At 35.7% G+C, this 19,148-nt stretch overlaps 1 protein-coding gene across 7 annotated transcripts in view; it reads left to right on the top strand.

The window, feature by feature from the left end:
* WNK1 (WNK lysine deficient protein kinase 1) overlaps positions 1–19,148 on the top strand; it is a 161,705-nt gene that overhangs the window by 119,084 nt on the left and 23,473 nt on the right. For 2 of the 7 annotated variants that reach the window (XM_047867948.1, XM_047867946.1), the window contains exons 9-18: positions 6,745–6,828; positions 13,275–13,424; positions 14,675–15,133; positions 15,901–16,182; positions 16,903–16,991; positions 17,085–17,247; positions 17,673–17,789; positions 18,111–18,284; positions 18,514–18,571; positions 18,698–18,820. In XM_047867948.1, coding sequence (XP_047723904.1) covers positions 6,745–6,828; positions 13,275–13,424; positions 14,675–15,133; positions 15,901–16,182; positions 16,903–16,991; positions 17,085–17,247; positions 17,673–17,789; positions 18,111–18,284; positions 18,514–18,571; positions 18,698–18,820 — 1,699 coding nt within the window. Of the gene's footprint in view, positions 1–3,353; positions 4,584–6,744; positions 6,829–13,274; positions 13,425–14,674; positions 15,134–15,900; positions 16,183–16,902; positions 16,992–17,084; positions 17,248–17,672; positions 17,790–18,110; positions 18,285–18,513; positions 18,572–18,697; positions 18,821–19,148 lie in introns of all 7 variants that reach the window. The other 5 variants (XM_047867953.1, XM_047867947.1, XM_047867949.1 and 2 more) reach the window with 5 other exon arrangements.

The following is a 19,148-nucleotide window of genomic DNA, read 5'->3' as shown; positions in this document are numbered from 1 at the left end:
CTGTTAATGACAGCCTTGCCTTTTAATGACAGTATTCTGTGGAGGTATATCATGAAGAGTCATCAAATATTGAGGATTTTTTAAATCTTATGATTCTTTTTCTTTCTTAATGCAGAAAGAATTTACTATGGCTTACAGTAATATATCACTTATATGTGCAATAAAAAAATTAGAATAAAAGGGAAACGGGTGGAAAAAAAATAGAACCAGGAATGAACTAAGTATGATAAGTATGATGATGCTTAAGTACTTACTACTGGTAGGCCACAAATTTCGTTCAAAGCATTCTGTGCAGCCAGTTTTGGAAAAGAAAACACAATCAACTATACAGTTCACAATACCTAAAGGGAAATGACAAACTTGCTCAGGACAACTTTAACAGTATTAGGCATACTGCTTTTTAGCTGTATTAAAGTTTTTATGTTGAGACGCTTCAAACTTTATAAACCTAAGTTGAATCTCTGATACGCCAGAAAACTCTTAAAGTTTTACTCTTCAGAGACTCACATTTAAGGTATTTTTCCATTGACTACTTCGGTAAAACTACAGAATGTGTCTATGTCGTGAATTACTTCTAGAAAACTAATGCTTTTCCTGTTAGAAAATGAGTTTTTACTCTTTACAGATAAAGATAGGAAATGTAATAAATAAAATACTCTGAGACAACAATTTTTTTTAGTCTGATCCCTTCTAAATAGAACTGAGAAACCTCTGAAATTTCCAGAGTTCCGGCAAAGTAATCCAGTCTTAAAGTCTTCTACACATTATAATGTACATTAAACTAATAGAATTAATTCTTTCTTAATCTTAATAAGTTTTAAAAAAACTGTAAGCCAGTATTCATTGTATTCCCTATCTATTCTACTACCTCAGTCAGTTGGCTCTTCTTATTCATACATTCATAACAATTGATGTAATTTCAGAATATTTAGGAAGATAATTGATCATTATCGCGGTGGTTCATAAAAAGCCTGTACGTGGCCAACAGTGTAGAGAGCATAGTTGTGATCTGCCAGGTGTGCTTTGTGGAATTATGCCTCTCCACAAAAAAATTGGATTTGCTGGATTGGGGGAGGATGGACAGTTCTTTAGGTCAGCTATGCCCTATTATCATTGTACATTTGGTTATTTTTTTTTTCAAAGTATTGTGTTTTTCATGTGTGTGTTTGTTTTCTGTTTAGCCTCGTCGTGGCCGTAGCATGTCAGTTTGTGTTCCCCATCTTTCTGCTGTTCCCTCTCTGTCCCGCATCTCTCCCAGTGCTCCTTCCACCCCACCACCAGTGCTGTCTGCATCTCTTTCTCCTTCCCTCCTTCGGATTGCCCCTGAGGAAACTTTTGCCGAAAAGCTTTCTAAAGCATTGGAGAGTGTCCTGCCTATGCACTCTGCCTCTCAGCGCAAGCACCGACGCTCCAGCCTGCCTTCCCTCTTTGTCAGTACTGTATGTAACTGTAAACTTCCTGACAAATGAAAATTTATTACCAATGAATACATCCAGGCATCAAGAATTTTAATAAAAATTAGATAAATAAAAAGGACTACACTTATGCTTTCAGGATACCAGTTCTTCCTATAGGAAACTTTTTTGTTACAGGCTTTAAGGGGGGAAAAAAGCAAGGAGGTAATGAGAGAGAATGCTTATAGTGCCCTGGACACATATCAATGTGCACACAATAAAATTTAGTTTTTATTATATTCTCCTATCCCTAACTGACCTATACGAATCCTTGCATTTTCACATATTAATATAAAGAATATGTATTACTTCATTTTAAATTCATTGATTTAACCAAAAGCAAGTTTTCTCTTTATCAAAAAAGTAACTCAAATACATTTTCTCTTCACATCATTCTAAAGAGACACTAATGAAGCTGAATGAGTCCATTTTTCCCCCATAGCAAAGAGTAATTGAAGACTGAAAGTTGCTTTTAATTCTTAGCGGTTTAAAGTGATGGTGTTGGCAAACTAAAACATATGTTCCCTCGTGGAAATTTGTCTCTTAGATTGATCAAATAAGGTGGGATCTTGACTCTAATGAATACATTATTTTTTGGAGGGTGCAAAAATGGTAGTTTTATTAAAGCACAAAAACAGGACTCGTGGGCAGAAAGAGCTGCTGCAACCCTAGTGAATACATTAGATACACATGTAGTATATAAGATTTTCTTTGGCCCCATTTGTATCTATAAAAGATCTGTCTCTCAAAGTTGTGTTAAACACTGTGGGACCTTGCTGCTGCTTTTCCAGATAGAGAATATAGTTAACATTCTGATCTAGCAATATCAAAATATTCAGATTTGTACTTAGGAGAATGATTAGCCATATATATGTTATGGCTTTGGGATACTCCTTGAATAAACAGTAAAATGAAGCATTCTGGTCTGAAATAGAAGCCCTCTTTTAGCTGTTGTGAAGAAGCAACAGTTGAGCCATTTTGCTAACTTGATGGGGACTATCCCTACTGAAAGAATGAAATTAATCTACTCTTTTTAAGAAGAGTCCATAAAAGTGAATTATTACAGTGTACACTGTTTGCATTTGGCTAGGTAGGATTCTAAAATTATAGAGTCTTATGACTGTAACTGCCTATGTGAATAAAAAAGTGCTGTTAAGTCTGTTATTTATATTATCCTTTTCACTTGATTTGAACACTAAATTATTCACCCCTTAACTAGGATCAGAGAAGTGGACATTCAGCAATTTGACATCTGTAACATGTTTCGTGTAGTAAAATTAACTGCATCTAGTTTAAGATAGATGGGGGGGAAGGTATTTCTGTCAGTAGTCCGTAGTGTGTCTTTTACTGTCCACCAAAAATACTTCTTTTTTTGATTTCTAGTTAGATGACATACTGTTAGTTGATAATAACACTGAAGCCTCTAACAGCACAGGATAATAATATAGAATATAGGAAAACTTTGTATAGCAGATTAAATTGAAGTACCTTTCTTATATCTTAAAAATGTTGAGCTTACTATCTTCCCTTAACTCTTACTATTTTAATTCTTTTTCCACTGATTTAAATATACATTAAGTCTTAAGAGTGAGAATATTAATTGGGGGTAAAAACAGAATAAACACTTAGAAAACTCTTCCATTTCCTTTGAGAGAAGATGTTGTGGAAAAGCAGCTCTTATCTAACGCAAAGAATCCCACAGAATAACTTTATTGACCCTGGATGTATTTAATGGATTTTTACTATGCACATAATTTCCAAAAGCATTGTTATTTCTTTATTAATTATAAATTTTGTGTAACCGTTTTGTAGGGTTACACAGAGCTACCCAGTTTTGCATGTCTAATGTAATTTCACATATGAATGTATGAATTACTTGTCTTATTCATGTTGATACAGCCTCAGTCCATGGCGCATCCGTGTGGGGGGACCCCAACATACCCAGAATCACAGATATTTTTCCCAACTATTCATGAACGTCCAGTTTCTTTTTCACCACCTCCCACCTGTCCACCGAAGGTGGCCATTTCCCAGCGGCGTAAGAGCACCTCCTTCTTGGAAGCCCAAACTCGCCACTTCCAACCCCTGCTGAGGACTGTTGGCCAAAATCTTCTTCCACCTGGTGGCAGCCCAACTAACTGGACACCAGAGGCCGTAGTTATGTTGGGCACTACAGCCAGTAGAATAACTGGAGAGCCATGTGAGATACAGGTCCATCCTATGTTTGAACCAACTCAAGTTCACGGTGACTATAGACCTGGACTAGTACTTCCAGAAGAAGCTCACTATTTTATTCCTCAGGAACCAGTGTATCTAGCTTACCAGGCCCAGGTGACAGAACAGTATGAGGGTATTCCATACAACTCACCAGTACTGTCAAGTCCTATGAAACAGATACCTGAACAGAAGCCAGTACCAGGGGGCCCTACCTCAAGTTCTGTCTTTGAATTTCCATCTGGACAGGCTTTCCTGGTAGGACACCTTCAGAATTTAAGATTAGATTCTGGATTGAGTCCAGGATCTCCCCTCTCTAGTATTTCTGCACCTATCAGTACAGATGCTACACGTTTGAAATTTCACCCTGTCTTTGTTCCTCATTCTGCGCCCGCTGTGTTAACTCATAACAATGAGAGCAGAAGCAATTGTGTATTTGAGTTTCATGTTCACACTCCAAGCTCCTCTTCGGGAGAAGGAGGAGGAGTCTTGCCTCAGCGTGTTTACCGAAATCGACAGGTTGCAGTGGACTTGAATCAGGAAGAACCACCTCCTCAATCAGTTGGATTACATGGCCGCCTACAGCCTGTGACTGAAGAACAGCGTAATTACCATGCCCCAGAATTGACCGTTTCTGTGGTAGAGCCTATCGGACAGAACTGGCCAATAGGAAGCCCAGAATATTCCAGTGATTCCTCACAAATTACTTCTTCAGACCCCAGTGATTTTCAATCACCTCCCCCTACAGGGGGAGCAGCTGCACCTTTTGGCTCTGACGTCTCATTACCCTTTATCCGTCTGCCTCAGACAGTGTTACAAGAATCCCCACTTTTCTTCTGTTTCCCCCAAGGAACCACATCTCAGCAGGTTTTATCTGCCTCATTTTCTTCAGGAGGATCTGCACTCCATCCACAGGTTATAGGAAGACTTCCACGATTCTTTTAAACTACCCTATTGTGCATCATTACATTTAAGTTTTCTATCCCTCCTTTCCATTTATGTGGATTATTTTTAATTTTATTCGTAATATTAGTATTTCTCCTTTTGGGGGGATTATAAACTACTTGTATATAAGAACAAAGTATGAGAGAGAAGCTGCCTCATTTACCTATAATATGTGCAAACCCTTGAAAAAGAGAACACAAAAACTAGAACTTTAGTCACTCGTCAAAATCAGTTACTTCTATCCATATGTAGAATAATTTCAATTTGTAGTGAGAATGTAACTGTCTATCATGTAAAGTTGACTCATCGTTGATTATTTATAAATATTAGTATGAAGTATTTCTCTCTCCCTAGAAACAAACATGGCTAGTTTTTGGTTTTTTTTGTTTTAATAGGTTTTTTTTCTGTAAAATGAAAAGAATGGAAAATAGGGAGTTTTTTAAAGAGTATTAAGAATACACAAAATTTTCATTAGTTTGGAGGAATCTTAAAAGAGAAAAGAAACATCTTAAGAATTTAGGAACAAATGAAAATGCCTTTTAAAATGGCATCATTTGAACAAGTCACTGTGTATTATATGTCCAAATAAAATGCTAATCCATAAAATTGATTCTAATTTTTAGCAACAAAATTGTAATCTAGTGTGGGTGGTAGGATTTTTTTTGTTTTTAAGAATTTGTGATAGATGTTGCAAGCTGAGAAACAGATATCTCAGGCCTTGGTTGTTTCCTCAACAAATTAAATTTTGTTATTTATGGGTATGGGCATATGTACTCTCGCAAATAAAGACAAAGTAATGGACATAACAGAATTCAAGTGGAGTCAGTATTAACTGTCATATATTCCTTTGATATATTTTATCAAATGTATAAGTCTTATAAAATCTATATAGGAGACTTTTCAATTATATATTCAAGGCATTGCTTGGATCTTTTAAATATTCCACTCTTATAAAATACTGTATGTTCTTGATACTTTCTTCCTGTGTTCTTCCCTCATAAGGGGCATAAACAATCCCAAAAGTGTACATAAAGTATAAGTTATTTAGAATAGTTCTAGGAAGCAAGAAGATCCAGAAATGAAAATTACATTGCATCGGCATGCAGTGTACTCACTGTGTGCTCACATTAATGCACTGCTTGTCAGCCTGTATTATAAATCTTAATGCACTGCCAGCCATTCTTCTTTAAACTTTCCAAAGTAAGCCATCAGGCAGTAAATTTACATACTGTAGAAAGAATGAATACTTAATAGTGGTTAAGATGCAGTGACATGTGGTGTCAAATCCAAGTAGGCTTCAAAGAAACCCCTCTACACTGAAATGGAACACCAAAGTTTGTGGGCCTTTTCATTTCCTTAACTTACCTACATAAGAAATCCTGCATTCATTTCTCACTTTCTCAATTATTTTAACTTAGACTTCTAGGTCAGGGTTTCTCAAATGCAACACTTGATGGTTTAGGTTGGATAATTCTTTGTTGTAGGTCGTGGTTCTGTGCATTGTAGGATGTTTAGCAGCATCCTTGGCTTCTAACTAGTACATGCCTGTAGAAACCACCTCCCCCAGTTGTGACAACCAAAATGTCTCTAGATACTGACAAATGATCCCTGTAAGGGCAAAATCACTTCTGCGTGACAACCATTACTCTAGGTTAGTGACAATGACAAGTTTTTTACATTTTTAGTAAAAGTCACCCTAGCACTATAAGAAGTAGCAAAAGGAACCAAATTAGCACTCTCAAATACCCTTTGTCTTTAATTATTCCAATACAGGGTTATTTCACATTGGTAGTCATGCTACTTTTTCCTGATTATTATACTTTCAGTAACAATTTTATTATGAATTTTACTATTTTGGTCAGCTAAAATTATAGCCCAAACACAGCAGTAGTAAGTTAGGTTTTAACCACTAGTGGTTTTTGCATGGGATCAGGATACATTCTGTGATATAATGTTTCTAACCCTTTCTTACAAAAGATGCCCCAGTGGTCTCCCATACATACTTAATCAAGCTAATGTTTCATTTTGCTCAAGCAAACTCTCAGGAGTTTGAATGTTTATTGCAAAAGCCTGACCTCTCTGTACTTACGTAGGGCTTCACTAATTTGTTGTATTCACTTTTTTCCTTCAGGCACAGGGGCAAAGCCAGGGTCAACCATCCTCAAGTAGCCTAACAGGGGTTCCATCTTCCCTGCCCATACAACATTCTCAGCAGGTGAGAACAACTAACTCATTGCTACATTTTATATATTAATAGTAACCAAAACACTGCTTAACATCTTTTCATGAATTAGATTCCTTACGTAAATAAATGGTTTGCCATGTTCTTGAAAGAAAAATCAAGAGGCATAACATTTGTGTCCAGTAACATTTTAGAAAATCTTCCCTTTTGTTTAATGTATTTTTAAATTATCTACTAAATTTAGACATATGTTGAAATTCAAAAGAATCGTTAACATATTTATCTGCCTTAAATACATGATTCTACACATAATCTAACAACACAAAGAATGTCAGTTTTCTTTTTATATTTGTGACTTATCCTTTTATGAGCATTTTGCTATTGCTTTCATTGTATTTGACTAATAATGCTATACTCCTTTTTAATTAATTTCTAATCTGTGAGATGGGGTATCAGATTTTATGCTGAGAGAATTGAACAGCTACGTTAGGAACTTTTTAAACATTTTTAAACTTTGATTTGGGGAGTTTATTCCTAAAGGTCCATAGAACTCAAAAGATTATAGTACAGTGCTAATGTATTCAACAGCAAAACTAGTAATTCTAAAATTAAACATGTGTAGTTCATTACTGATATTAGTTAATAGCAATTATTTGCATGGGAATAAGGCTTTTTTGACACTGTTGAATATTTTAGCTGTTTCAAATAAAATTGATAGCCACCACATTTGTCGTAAAAACTTCCTCATGAACTATTTCATTGACAGTTCCCTGCGAAGTGTGTTTTCCCAGCTACCAAGTCATAAATGGGTTTCTGTTTCTATTAATATTGTATTGTATTGTATTGTATTTTTAATGTTTATTTAGTTTTGAGAGAGAGAACAAGAGACAGAGCATGAATAGGGGAAGGACAGAGAGAGGGAGGGAGACACCTAATCTGAAGCAAACTCCAGGCTCCAAGCTGTCGGGGCTCGAACTCATGAACTATGAGATCATGACCTGAGCCGAAGTCAGATGCCTAACCAACAAAGCCACCCAGGCACCCCTCTATTAATTTTTTTAAACAAAGCTTTTAATTTTTATTACAGATGGTCTCCTTCCAGGCTAGCATGTAATCATATAGTCATTTGATACTAGTTTAAATTAGTTGTTCCTTGTACAGGATTAGTTTGGTTATATGTACATTTACTTGGTGACCAACAAACAGCCCTGTCTACAGAATTTAAAGGCTGGTAATCATATGCTTTGTCTTGCTCCTGCTTTTTCTTTCAGACAAGTAGATGAATCTGTATATAATTAGTTAAATTTGAGTAGTGACAATTTGCCAACCTTAACAAATTGTATTTTAGTTCTATTAACAACCTTTAATGAAAATACAAATTAAAAATTACATGAAGCTGTTTTGAGGGCAGAAGCGCTATCAGGTTCCACTCCTACTTTGTTTATCTTTGGACACAGGCCAACACCAATAAACCTGAGTAAATTTAAGTGCTTGCTGTGTTCTTCCTTCTCCAAAGGAATTTGTTATGTATATTATATGTGGGCATATAATATGTATACTTACTAGCAAATGAAGATAATGAAACAAACCATTCAGTTTATTAGTAAGAAAAATATGTGGGGGTAAAGGGAGGACAATTCCATAAATGGTCAGGTTAAAAGAATTTAGGTAGTTGACTCTTCTGGGAAAAAATGTAGCTAAATATGGCTGTAATACAATCAAAATTTATGTGTCAGTGATGCTTTTTGTAGATACTTTTATTTTGTGAATTATGTTACATAGAGGATGATACTTAAATAGAATCATAAAATTGGGCCCTCAAATTATATAAGTATATGCAGTCTAGAATACTTAATTTTTTCAGGGTCGCATAGCCAGTAAGTGGATAGAACTAAAAATTATAAGCCAGAATTCAACATTTCTAGAATAGGTTTTTTTTCTACATTAAAGTTCTGCAGGGACTTATGATTCTGGAGAGGTACTCAAGAATCTGCATTTATTTGTTTCAGCTACTGGGATTTCATTTTTTTTTTTTTTTTAAAGGTTATAAGCTCTGTCTCTGTACTATATGGGTGGAGTTTATTTTTAGATGTGAGTTTCATTTTTTTATACTGTCGGTTTCCAACCCTACCTTCAGAAACCATATCTCTAATTTTATTAGAGTGAGAAGGGAAATGTCCTTTAGCTGAAATTTACTTTATTCCATGGGTTTCTGGACTGTAACCAATAAGGGATTGCTTTTTTCATGTTTTGATCAAGAGTCCCTTCTAGTGGTATGTGTATCTTAATGAGGTTCCAAAAATAGCTTCCTCCTACTAGAAAACTTAGTAGCTCTTTGCCATGTATGCCATAAACCACCTTACTTAATAATTTGTTACAGGGGCACCTGGGTGTCTCAGTCATTTAAGCATCTGACTCTTGATTTTGGCTCAGGTCATGATCCCATAGTCATGGGATCGAGCTCTGTGTCGGGTTCTGCACTGAGTATGGAGCCTGCTTAAGATTCTTGCTCTCTCCCACTGCCCCTCTCCCCCACTCACGCTCACTCTCTTATAGCTCAATAAATAAATAAATAAATAAGTAAAATAATAATAATAATAGAGCCAATAATAATTTTATATTTTATTTTATGATTAATTTTTATACTACTACTAATATTATTATTTCTTATTATTATTATTTCTTCCATTGAATCTTCAGGTATTTCTTAACTTTGTGTTCAACTGAGGCTCATGAACATTTTTTCCATCAAGCACCCTTCCTTATTCAATAGATAGTACATAGTTTGTATAGGCTATTTGAACTGGTTTCATGAGGCAGGTTTATACAAAACATGTTTCCAAGTTGCTGTGCTAAACAATACCTATTTGGCTGAAGTGTTGTTTATTAGCCAGTGAGATTGTGCACAAAAAGATGACCATCTATTCCTGGCCTACCCAGGGGTGCCACTTCTCCCTAAATATTCTAAGGTATAATTGGCATATGTGCCTCTCACTCTTATTTTAAGCAGAGTGATGGTACATGTCTATAAAACTGTTATTTCTCAACAGTTCTCTCTCTCTCTCTCTCTCTCTCTCTCTCTCTCACTCACACACACACACACACACACACACACACACACACACACATACACACATACCAGTAATTAAACAGATTTTTTTTCCTGAGTTCATGCTCCCAAGGACCATGTGCTAGATAGGCACTGAGGGTCAAGATGGATCAGATATGACTACTTTCAAAGAGCCTAAGTAATCTAGTAAACATATATGTCAACTCCTACAAAACAAATAAGCGTAATAGTTAAGATTATATACAATGTGCAAAGCATTTTACCTGTATTTTTATTTAATCCTTGTATGAACCCTGTAAGTATACTGTCATTATTTTCATTGTGCAGATGGGAGAGCTAAGGTAAGATCTGGAGAAGATGAGTAATTTATCCAAGCTTACACAGCTTATAAGAGGTAGAAACAGAATTTAAATCCAAGTAGTCTGACTCCACAACTCACCACTTAACTGCATCCAATTATGCCACCAAAGGAGAGAAATTGTATCTCTTTCAAGCAGGGAGGGGAATACCAAGAAGGCTTTATGAAAGAGATAGCATTTGAACTGAACTCTGATTGTGAGTTAAACCCATGTAAGAATAAAGAGTGTTCTAGGCCAAAGTGGTGGGGGGGGGGGGGGGCGGTCAGTATAAGCAAGGTAGAAAACAACAAAGATAGAAAACTGTGAGAACAGAAACCTTTAGTTCAGTCTAGCTAGAACACAAGTAAGTAAAGGTATAGGTTCATAAAAAAGTTGATTGAATCCACATCTTGATGTAAGCTTGGTTCTGCATTGATAGAAGTGAGAGAGAACTAAGCATATGCTCATCTGTAAAGTGGTATATTTTTTTCCTCAAACTTTTCCCTTTCTCTTAGTAAAGAAGGAAATCAACATATTGAAATTTTTATCATATTTGCACATTATGGGCTTTCACTCTCCTTTATTTTGAACAATAAGCAAAAAAATGTTAATGGAATAAAATAAAACTGGTGAAAACATGTGCTTGTAAGGACCTTAAAATAAGTATATGTAGTTGGAGATGTATATAGACAACATCTGACAGAACTGGTTTTAAAATAAAAGCTAAGAAATTAAATACAGATTTGGTCCTTATTCTTAAGGGAGCAACTTCACTATTCCAGGTTCTATTGTCATTGTGAACAACTTATTCAAAGGTCACTGTAAGGAGGTAATATAAAGATTACATGAATATGAACCTATAAGTTATGACAAAAGCAAAAAAATCCAGCTGTCCTAATGCTATTTATGATGCTTGTCACTGAAAATTTTACACAACTTACAGGGAAAGTATTATACTATGCTCCAGAAAACTAGAGCCTTTGTAGTATAGCTCCAGTGAAGATAAAGAGACTGGTTTATTATGTGGGAAGAGTTTGAATGAGGAAGGCGGAGCAATATTAATATATTATATTATATATAAGTTAATATATAACATATATATAATATATAAGTTAATATATGTAAGTAAATATATGTTAATATATTTATGTAAGTGTGCCATCTTATTTAGAGATGTAAATTAATGACTCAGATAATGGTAGACGTTTCAGTGTGAATTCCTTACAGTTAAAATATATTCAAGTTGACCAAAAAGATTCTCTAGTTTTTTATTCTCCTTTCTCGGTGAAAATATGGAAAATTATTTTATAATCAGAGTTGCCTTATATTTGGATAGATATATCTTATTAGTTTTTGAAAATAAATGTTATATAATCAGTAGCCAGTTGTTCCTGATTTAAGTTAAAATAAGAATACATTATCAGAAACAAGAAAAAAACAAACACTACTATTGTCATCATTGTGTGTCAGCATTTTGGGGGGTGATTTTAATTGATACAGTGAGAACAAAGTAAGAAATAAGTATCAAGAGAACAAAAATATTTACAGATTATCACCTAACAAAATCTAGGATGTTCATTAAGGTGGTCAGGATCATAATATATATAAAACAAATAAAAATAAGTAAGTCTTGGGAATGCAGTGTGTAGCATAGTGACTACAATTGCTATGGTATTGTACATTTGAAAGTTACTAAAAGAGTAGATCTTAAAATTTAAAAGTTCTCATTACAAGAAAAAAACTGTAACTGTGTGGTGATAGATGTTAAGTAGGTTTCTTCTGGTGATCATTTCACAACATACACCTATATTAAATCATTATATGTCAGTTAAATCTCAAGTTTTTATGTATACATATACTTATAAACAAATAGTATATCTTTTTACCAGCAGTATCTAGTTAGTTGTATAGACCAGGACATATGTAAAGCTACTGGTTGTAGCATTATTTTAAGTATCAAAAAAAATCAACCAAAATGTTCATCATTAGGATATTGATGCCATTGATAAGTTAAATGAAAATAGCATGTTAGAGAACTGTATTTATAGAATGAACATGCTTTTATTTCAATATGTAATTGTGTGTAAATGACCAGTTATATATAGAAAAAAATCCATAAAGGTGATGACCAAACCATTGATAGTGGTTGCCTCTAGAGAAACGGCGTTAGGATATTTCATTTAACTTAACGATCTGATACGTTGGTTAAAAATTTTTATTACAAGCAGCTGTTGTTTTGTGTTAACCAAAACAATTTTAAATTACTTAGAGACATTAGAGAGTCTTGAAAGTCATTTGTGAAGTTCAGATTTTTGTTAGGCCAGAGGGGGCCATTAACTTATTACAAAATTTAGTATTGGGAGTACAATTATGTACCATACATTAAGTTTAGATGTATTAAACCAGAATGCCTAAGATGTGGTTGATTCCTAAATGTCACTCATTCCTTTGCCCTGCTTTGAATTGAGTGATTGTGTCCTTGTTTTCAAAGAAGGAAGTATCTTTTTGGCAGTAAAATGAGCAGTCTCTAAGGTATTACAACTAGTAAATGGTAAAGCTAAAATTCCACATTCAGTGTTTTTCTATTTTGTGGCTGTAATCAGAGCTATTCTTCAAGCAAATTAATTACACGGTTGCAAAAATACAATGAGAGAAAGAGCTTAAAGGGAAGAGATTGGATTTGCTTAATATAAGACCAAAGTAAGAACAGATATCAAAAAAATGGGAAAAACCAGAAGGAGATATTAGAGGAGAGAGGACCTATTTGGATATGTTATCTAAAGATCTTTATGAATGACCTACTGTTGGGGTAAGGGGGATGATAGGTGAAGAACCAGTAGTGACTCAAATTCTGAAACATTGGTTAATTGCTCTTCTTGGTACCATCACAAATAAAGAACACCAGAGGAAAAAGAAATGTGTGAAGGGGAATTGATGAATTTGGGTTTGTGTATGTCTTGATTACTAATATTGTCATTTATAGATACAGAAGGCTTTAAGCAAACGTACTTCCTTAGAATCATGCTATTAATGACTTGAAACAAAACTGAATAATTGTACTTTATTTTCAGCAGCAGGGAGTACAGCAGACTGCCCCTCCTCAACAGACAGTGCAGTATTCACTTCCACAGACATCAACCTCCAGTGAGGCCACTACTGCACAGCCAGTTAGTCAGTCTCAGACTCCGCAGGTCTTGCCTCAAGTATCATCTGGAAAACAGGTAGCTCTTCATTTCTAAATAGATGCTAAATGGAATCTCCATGTAACTTGTATTTTCTCATGGATAGGCTTCTCTCTTCTCTAATGTTGAAATACCAAAGTTGGTTATTTTCACCACAAAAATGAATTGACAATTGTTCCTTTTGTGCACATGAATTAGTTAATGTAAATAGGTACATACTGACAGCATTCACAATCCAAAAATTCTTAACTTTTAGGTTTATCAGTCTGAAGTCAGTTGGACAAGTATTAGAACTGGTGGGTTAAGTAACAGTGCTTTGGTAACTGAACCTATGACATTTTCTAGAATTGAGTTAGCTATATCTAATTATTCTAGGTTTACAACTATGCTGTATTTTTCATGCAGATTTATGCATTTTTTTCCTCTTTCATTGCCTACTGACAGTAAGTCATAAAAACCCCTTTTATGGAATCATGTTCTGTTGTTCTGAGTCGTCCTTTGAATCACTTGAAAAGTGCCCTTTTGAAGGTATATTCTACTGGATGACCTATTTTAAACTTTAACGTTGGGGCTTGTTGTCCTTGTATTTTGGCACAATGTATTGTTTCTGTCGTATTTCATCGCATCTGAGATACTGTCAGTTGTCAAATGCACCATTATGTTATGTAACCAAGTACTGACACACCATTAATTGTAAGATACATCTTAGTTTCACAAAGTTAAAATGACCAGGTGGTAGAGAGGGATGATTCCATCCTAGAGTCAGTGAAATATGGTACTCATACCTACTTTCATTGGCCAGTGTTAGACTTAAGAATTGTAGAAGCAAAAAATAAAGAATTGTAGAAGCAATACAGATTGAAATCTAATTCCAGTAAGAAGGAATTTCATTTGAATTTCAGTAACTACTATAATAGTCATAGATGTAGTGACAACAAATATACCAATGGATTAGGGTATGTGAAATATGTCTAAATAGAGCTGTAAAAAAACAAACTCTGCTTTCGTGTCTTCTTTTATTGTTGAACGATGAAACATTAGTAAAATTTCCTACAACAAAAGATTTGAAACAGCCGGTCTGTCAGCCTCTCTGTCTCCTGTTATCCTTTCCCTATTCTTGTGTGGCACATTAACTTAAACTAATGTATGCAGGTTTGGGTTTTTGGTTTTTTTTTCCTTCTTTTTGGCTAACACATTAATCTTGCTTTTGGCAGCCTTGCTTTTTTCTTTTCTTTTCTTTTCTTTTTTTTTTTTAAGTCTGTCTGTTTTGTTTTTCTTTACCTTCCCAGCTTCCAGTTTCCCAGCCAGTACCAGCTATCCAAGGCGAACCTCAGATCCCAGTTGCGACACAACCCTCAGTTGTTCCAGTCCACTCTGGTGCTCATTTCCTCCCTCTGGGACAGCCACTCTCTACTTCCTTACACCCCCAGTATCCTGTCTCTCAAATTCCCATATCAACTCCTCATGTGTCTGCGGCTCAGACAGGTTTCTCATCCCTTCCCATTACAATGGCAGCTGGCGTTAATCAGCCTCTGCTCACCTTGGCCTCATCTGCTACGGCAGCTGCGATCCCAGGGGGACCAACTGCGGTTCCTAGTCAGCTTCCAACCCTTCTGCAGCCTGTGACTCAGCTGCCAAGTCAGGTTCACCCACAGCTCCTGCAACCAGCAGTTCAGTCCATGGGAATACCAGCTAACCTTGGACAAGCTGCTGAGGTTCCACTTCCCTCTGGAGATGTTCTGTACCAGGTATTGTTTTGGCTAGCAAAAAGGAGGGCACCAGAGGGTTTGGTTCTAATAGTAAACCATCAAGGACTTGAAAACCTAATAGTTGAGTGTCAAAATAACTAGCAGTAACAAAAGTGTAGCTGATCTCAACTAGAGAAGCTAATACAGTAAAATTCAGAGAAAAGATAGGATAGTAATGTTGAATGATTCATTTCCATTTTTCTCAAGACACTTCCTTGGAGGAAGATGGTTCTCTCAATATTTGATGTAAGCTGACTAAATGCTAGATATGGCTAATAAGAGAGTAAGTACATCAGGCTACTTTTTTTTTATAGGTAAGGTAAATAGAGTTGCCAACATGGTACCAATAAAAAGCTTCAGATTAGCCTGTCTTGATATGACTAGAATGATTACCTTGAAGAGTGTTTGCATTCTCCCACTTTAGATTGGCTAGAAAACTGATATTTTTCTAGAAGGAATTAGTTTGTTCCTCCTATTTAAATCTGAAAGAGGAGAAAAACCAGTAATTTAAAGTGTAGTTGTAGAGTCCCGTCCCCTAAATTGAAACCAGTATACCATTTCATTTCAAGAATCATCTTTAAATCTTCTTTAAATTATTAGAAAGAGATGGGACTACTACTATTCTTCTTTACTATGTGCTTTCGTTTTTTGTTGGGTTTTTTTGTTGGTTTGTTTGGTTGGTTGGTTGGTTTTTTGTGCATGTCTTGCTGTTTTGCTAATTTGATGTCCCAACCTGCACTAACTCACCTTCCTCATTTCTGTCACAGGGCTTCCCACCTCGACTGCCACCACAATACCCAGGAGATTCAAATATTGCTCCCACTTCCAGCGTGGCTTCTGTTTGCATCCCTTCTACAGTCCTATCCCCTCCCATGCCGACAGAAGCACTGGCTACACCGGGTTACTTTCCTACAGTGGTGCAGCCTTTTGTGGAATCAAACCTTTTGGTTCCTGTGGGCAGTATAGGAGGACAGGTTCAAGTGTCTCAGCCAGCAGTGAGTTTAGCACAACAAGCCCCCACTACATCCTCCCAGCAAGCAGCTCTGGAGGTAAATGGAATTACTGCATGTTTATATATAAAACACACACACACACACACACACACACACACACACACACACACAATGGGATAAAAATGACAAAGAAGAAACATAAGGTTCCCCTGTTTAGAACTCATGTGGAGACTATTTTCAAACTAACTTCTAAATGACTTTTTCTTCCAGCAGAATGAAATGCCATTGTGGGGGCCTTGTTGCCACTGGCTGTTCTGTTGGGAAGTGAGTGTGCCTTGGAGAAGATTAACCCTATTAGCACTTCACTTCTCTAGCTAGTACTTTAGTCATTATTCTTAATCCTTTCACAAATTCTTGCCATGGCAGTCATAAAAGTATCTTATCCTGCTGTGCTCCCAGTAATCATTTTTGCCCTATTAGGAGAAAGATAGGAATCATCTTTGCACTTTGCTCTGCCTGTCCTGTTGCACACTTCTAGGAAGATGCTGGCTGCATGCAAGTTGTACTTTCTCACTCCCTAGCAGCTATGTCGGCTGATGTCACACCATGCAGTCTATACCGAGACTTAGCTTTAGAAACTTCCTTTGGAATTTTAAGACCACTGTCTTTAGATGCTGAATATTGAGAATTACTAGTAAATTTAGTGCTTCTAGGACTTGGGGGGGATAAGAAAAAAAAAGTGTAGCTTATTGGAGATGATGAATAATAAATAAAATGTATTACTGCCAAGACTTCCATTATCCTTTCTATTTACAGAGTACTCAGGGAGTCTCTCAAGTTGCTCCTCCAGAGCCACTTCCAGTGGCACAGTCACAACCTACCACTTTGGTCTCTTCTATAGACAGGTATGTAAAAGTAAAATTCTCCTTCCTTAACTGGTAAGTGGTATAAAACTTCAAAACATCAAACCTTTAAACACTGAACTTTATTTTTCGAAGTGCACATTCAGATGTTGCTTCAGGAATGAGTGATGGCAATGAGAATGTCCCATCATCCAGTGGAAGGCATGAAGGGAGAACTACAAAACGGCATTATCGAAAATCTGTAAGAAGTCGCTCTCGTCATGAAAAGTCCTCACGTCCAAAATTGAGAATTTTGAATGTAAGTATTGCTACTGTGTGAGTTTCATATAGTTACTTAATGTCATTTAAATATTTCTAAGGCTCAGGTATAGTTATGAAAGTTTAGAATTTTCTAATCACCCAAATAATACTGTTAAATTCCATATTTTTATGGTAAGGCACTATCTACCTTTTAGAAAAAGTTTCAATTTGTAGAACAGAGACTTTACACTCCTTCCAGACCCTTCAGTGGAAGATGAGGAAATAGCTCAAAGGCCAATATTTTCTTAATGTTTTCTTGCTACCAGTTTAAGAGGTAAATACCAACAAGTCTTCAGGGAATGGTGGTAGCATCAGGCTTAAGTTCAAGTGATAATCTGCATTACTTTCTCAAATTTAGTAATGGAATAATATGTAATATGACTTCTGAGATATGAAGTACTTTTTCTTTTTTTTTCTTTTTAGGTTTCAAATAAAGGGGACCGGGTAGTAGAATGTCAGTTAGAGACTCATAATCGGAAAATGGTTACATTCAAATTCGATTTAGATGGTGACAATCCTGAGGAGATAGCAACAATTATGGTATGTCTGCATTTGGAGTTCCAAATTTTGCTTTAGTACTTTTTTAATAACCACTGCCCTAAGCAAATGTGCAATATTTTGTTATCTGTTTTGACAGTTCTGTATTTATTTCAACGTGAATATAATTAGCACACCAAACCTGTGATTTAGAGATATTTTTGTTTAGGACCTGTCTAAGTGTTGAAGAATTAACTTACATATCAATGAATAATAGTACAGGTGGTGTGCAGATAGGGCAGAAGTTACAAAAGTGGCAATTGGAATGACTTAAAACATGAATAACACTCTACTAATCAGACTGACATCACATTTCTTTTACAGGTGAACAATGACTTTATCTTAGCAATAGAGAGAGAGTCCTTTGTGGATCAAGTACGAGAAATTATTGAAAAAGCTGATGAAATGCTCAGCGAGGACGTCAGTGTGGAACCAGAGGGTGACCAGGGATTGGAGAGTCTACAGGGAAAGGATGACTATGGCTTTGCAGGTTCTCAAGTAAGTTCCCATAGTGAAGCTTTGTTTATTTAAAATATTGCTATAGTGTTAAATTTGCCATGCAACATGTTCAATGATACCACATTACATCAATGGCTAAAATTACCAAATATTTATGTCCTCTTTGCATGGGGCCAATTGCTTTGCCCAGTCTTTAAGATTGTGTTTAGGGGTGGTGGGGGGAAAGATTGTGTATGAGAATGAATTTGGTCACTTTTGTTTGTTGTAGAAATTGGAAGGAGAATTCAAACAACCAATTCCTGCATCTTCTATGCCACAGCAAATAGGTGAATTTCTTTCCTTTCCATGTTTGCTTTTAGCTTTGACCTAAGAAATTTTATACTAATGAAATCTTAAAGCTTCATGTTGGTGACAATATATAGATAATGCAGTTAAATGGTTTCTTTTTACAGGCATTCCTACCAGTTCTTTAACTCAAGTTGTTCATTCTGCTGGAAGACGGTTTATAGTGAGTCCTGTGCCAGAAAGCCGATTACGAGAATCAAAACTTTTCACTGGTGAAATATCAGATACGGGTAAGGAATTGCTTCTACCACAAACCTCTATCAATCCCATATCATCTCTGCTATATTGGAAGCTTGGTCATCAAGCAGTAATTCAAATGAGGACATAGACAATAAAGAAGAGTAGAAAATTGAGATTATAATCAACAGGCAAACATGGAGGAGCAAAATAGAGGATGAATACAGAGGATTAAAGAACAAGAGCCAGAAAGGACAGCCACCCTAGATACAGCTTGTGTAATAAATAATACGTAGATACAGTAATATGTTTTGTTTCTCCATTTAGGACTATTGTATATGCTTTGAGGTTGCTCTTTTTTTTATCTTTTTTCTCTTTTTT

Source organism: Prionailurus viverrinus, chromosome B4 (assembly GCF_022837055.1).
Source record: "Prionailurus viverrinus isolate Anna chromosome B4, UM_Priviv_1.0, whole genome shotgun sequence".
Taxonomy (NCBI): domain Eukaryota; kingdom Metazoa; phylum Chordata; class Mammalia; order Carnivora; family Felidae; genus Prionailurus; species Prionailurus viverrinus.
This window is presented reverse-complemented; position numbering and strand designations above follow the sequence as displayed.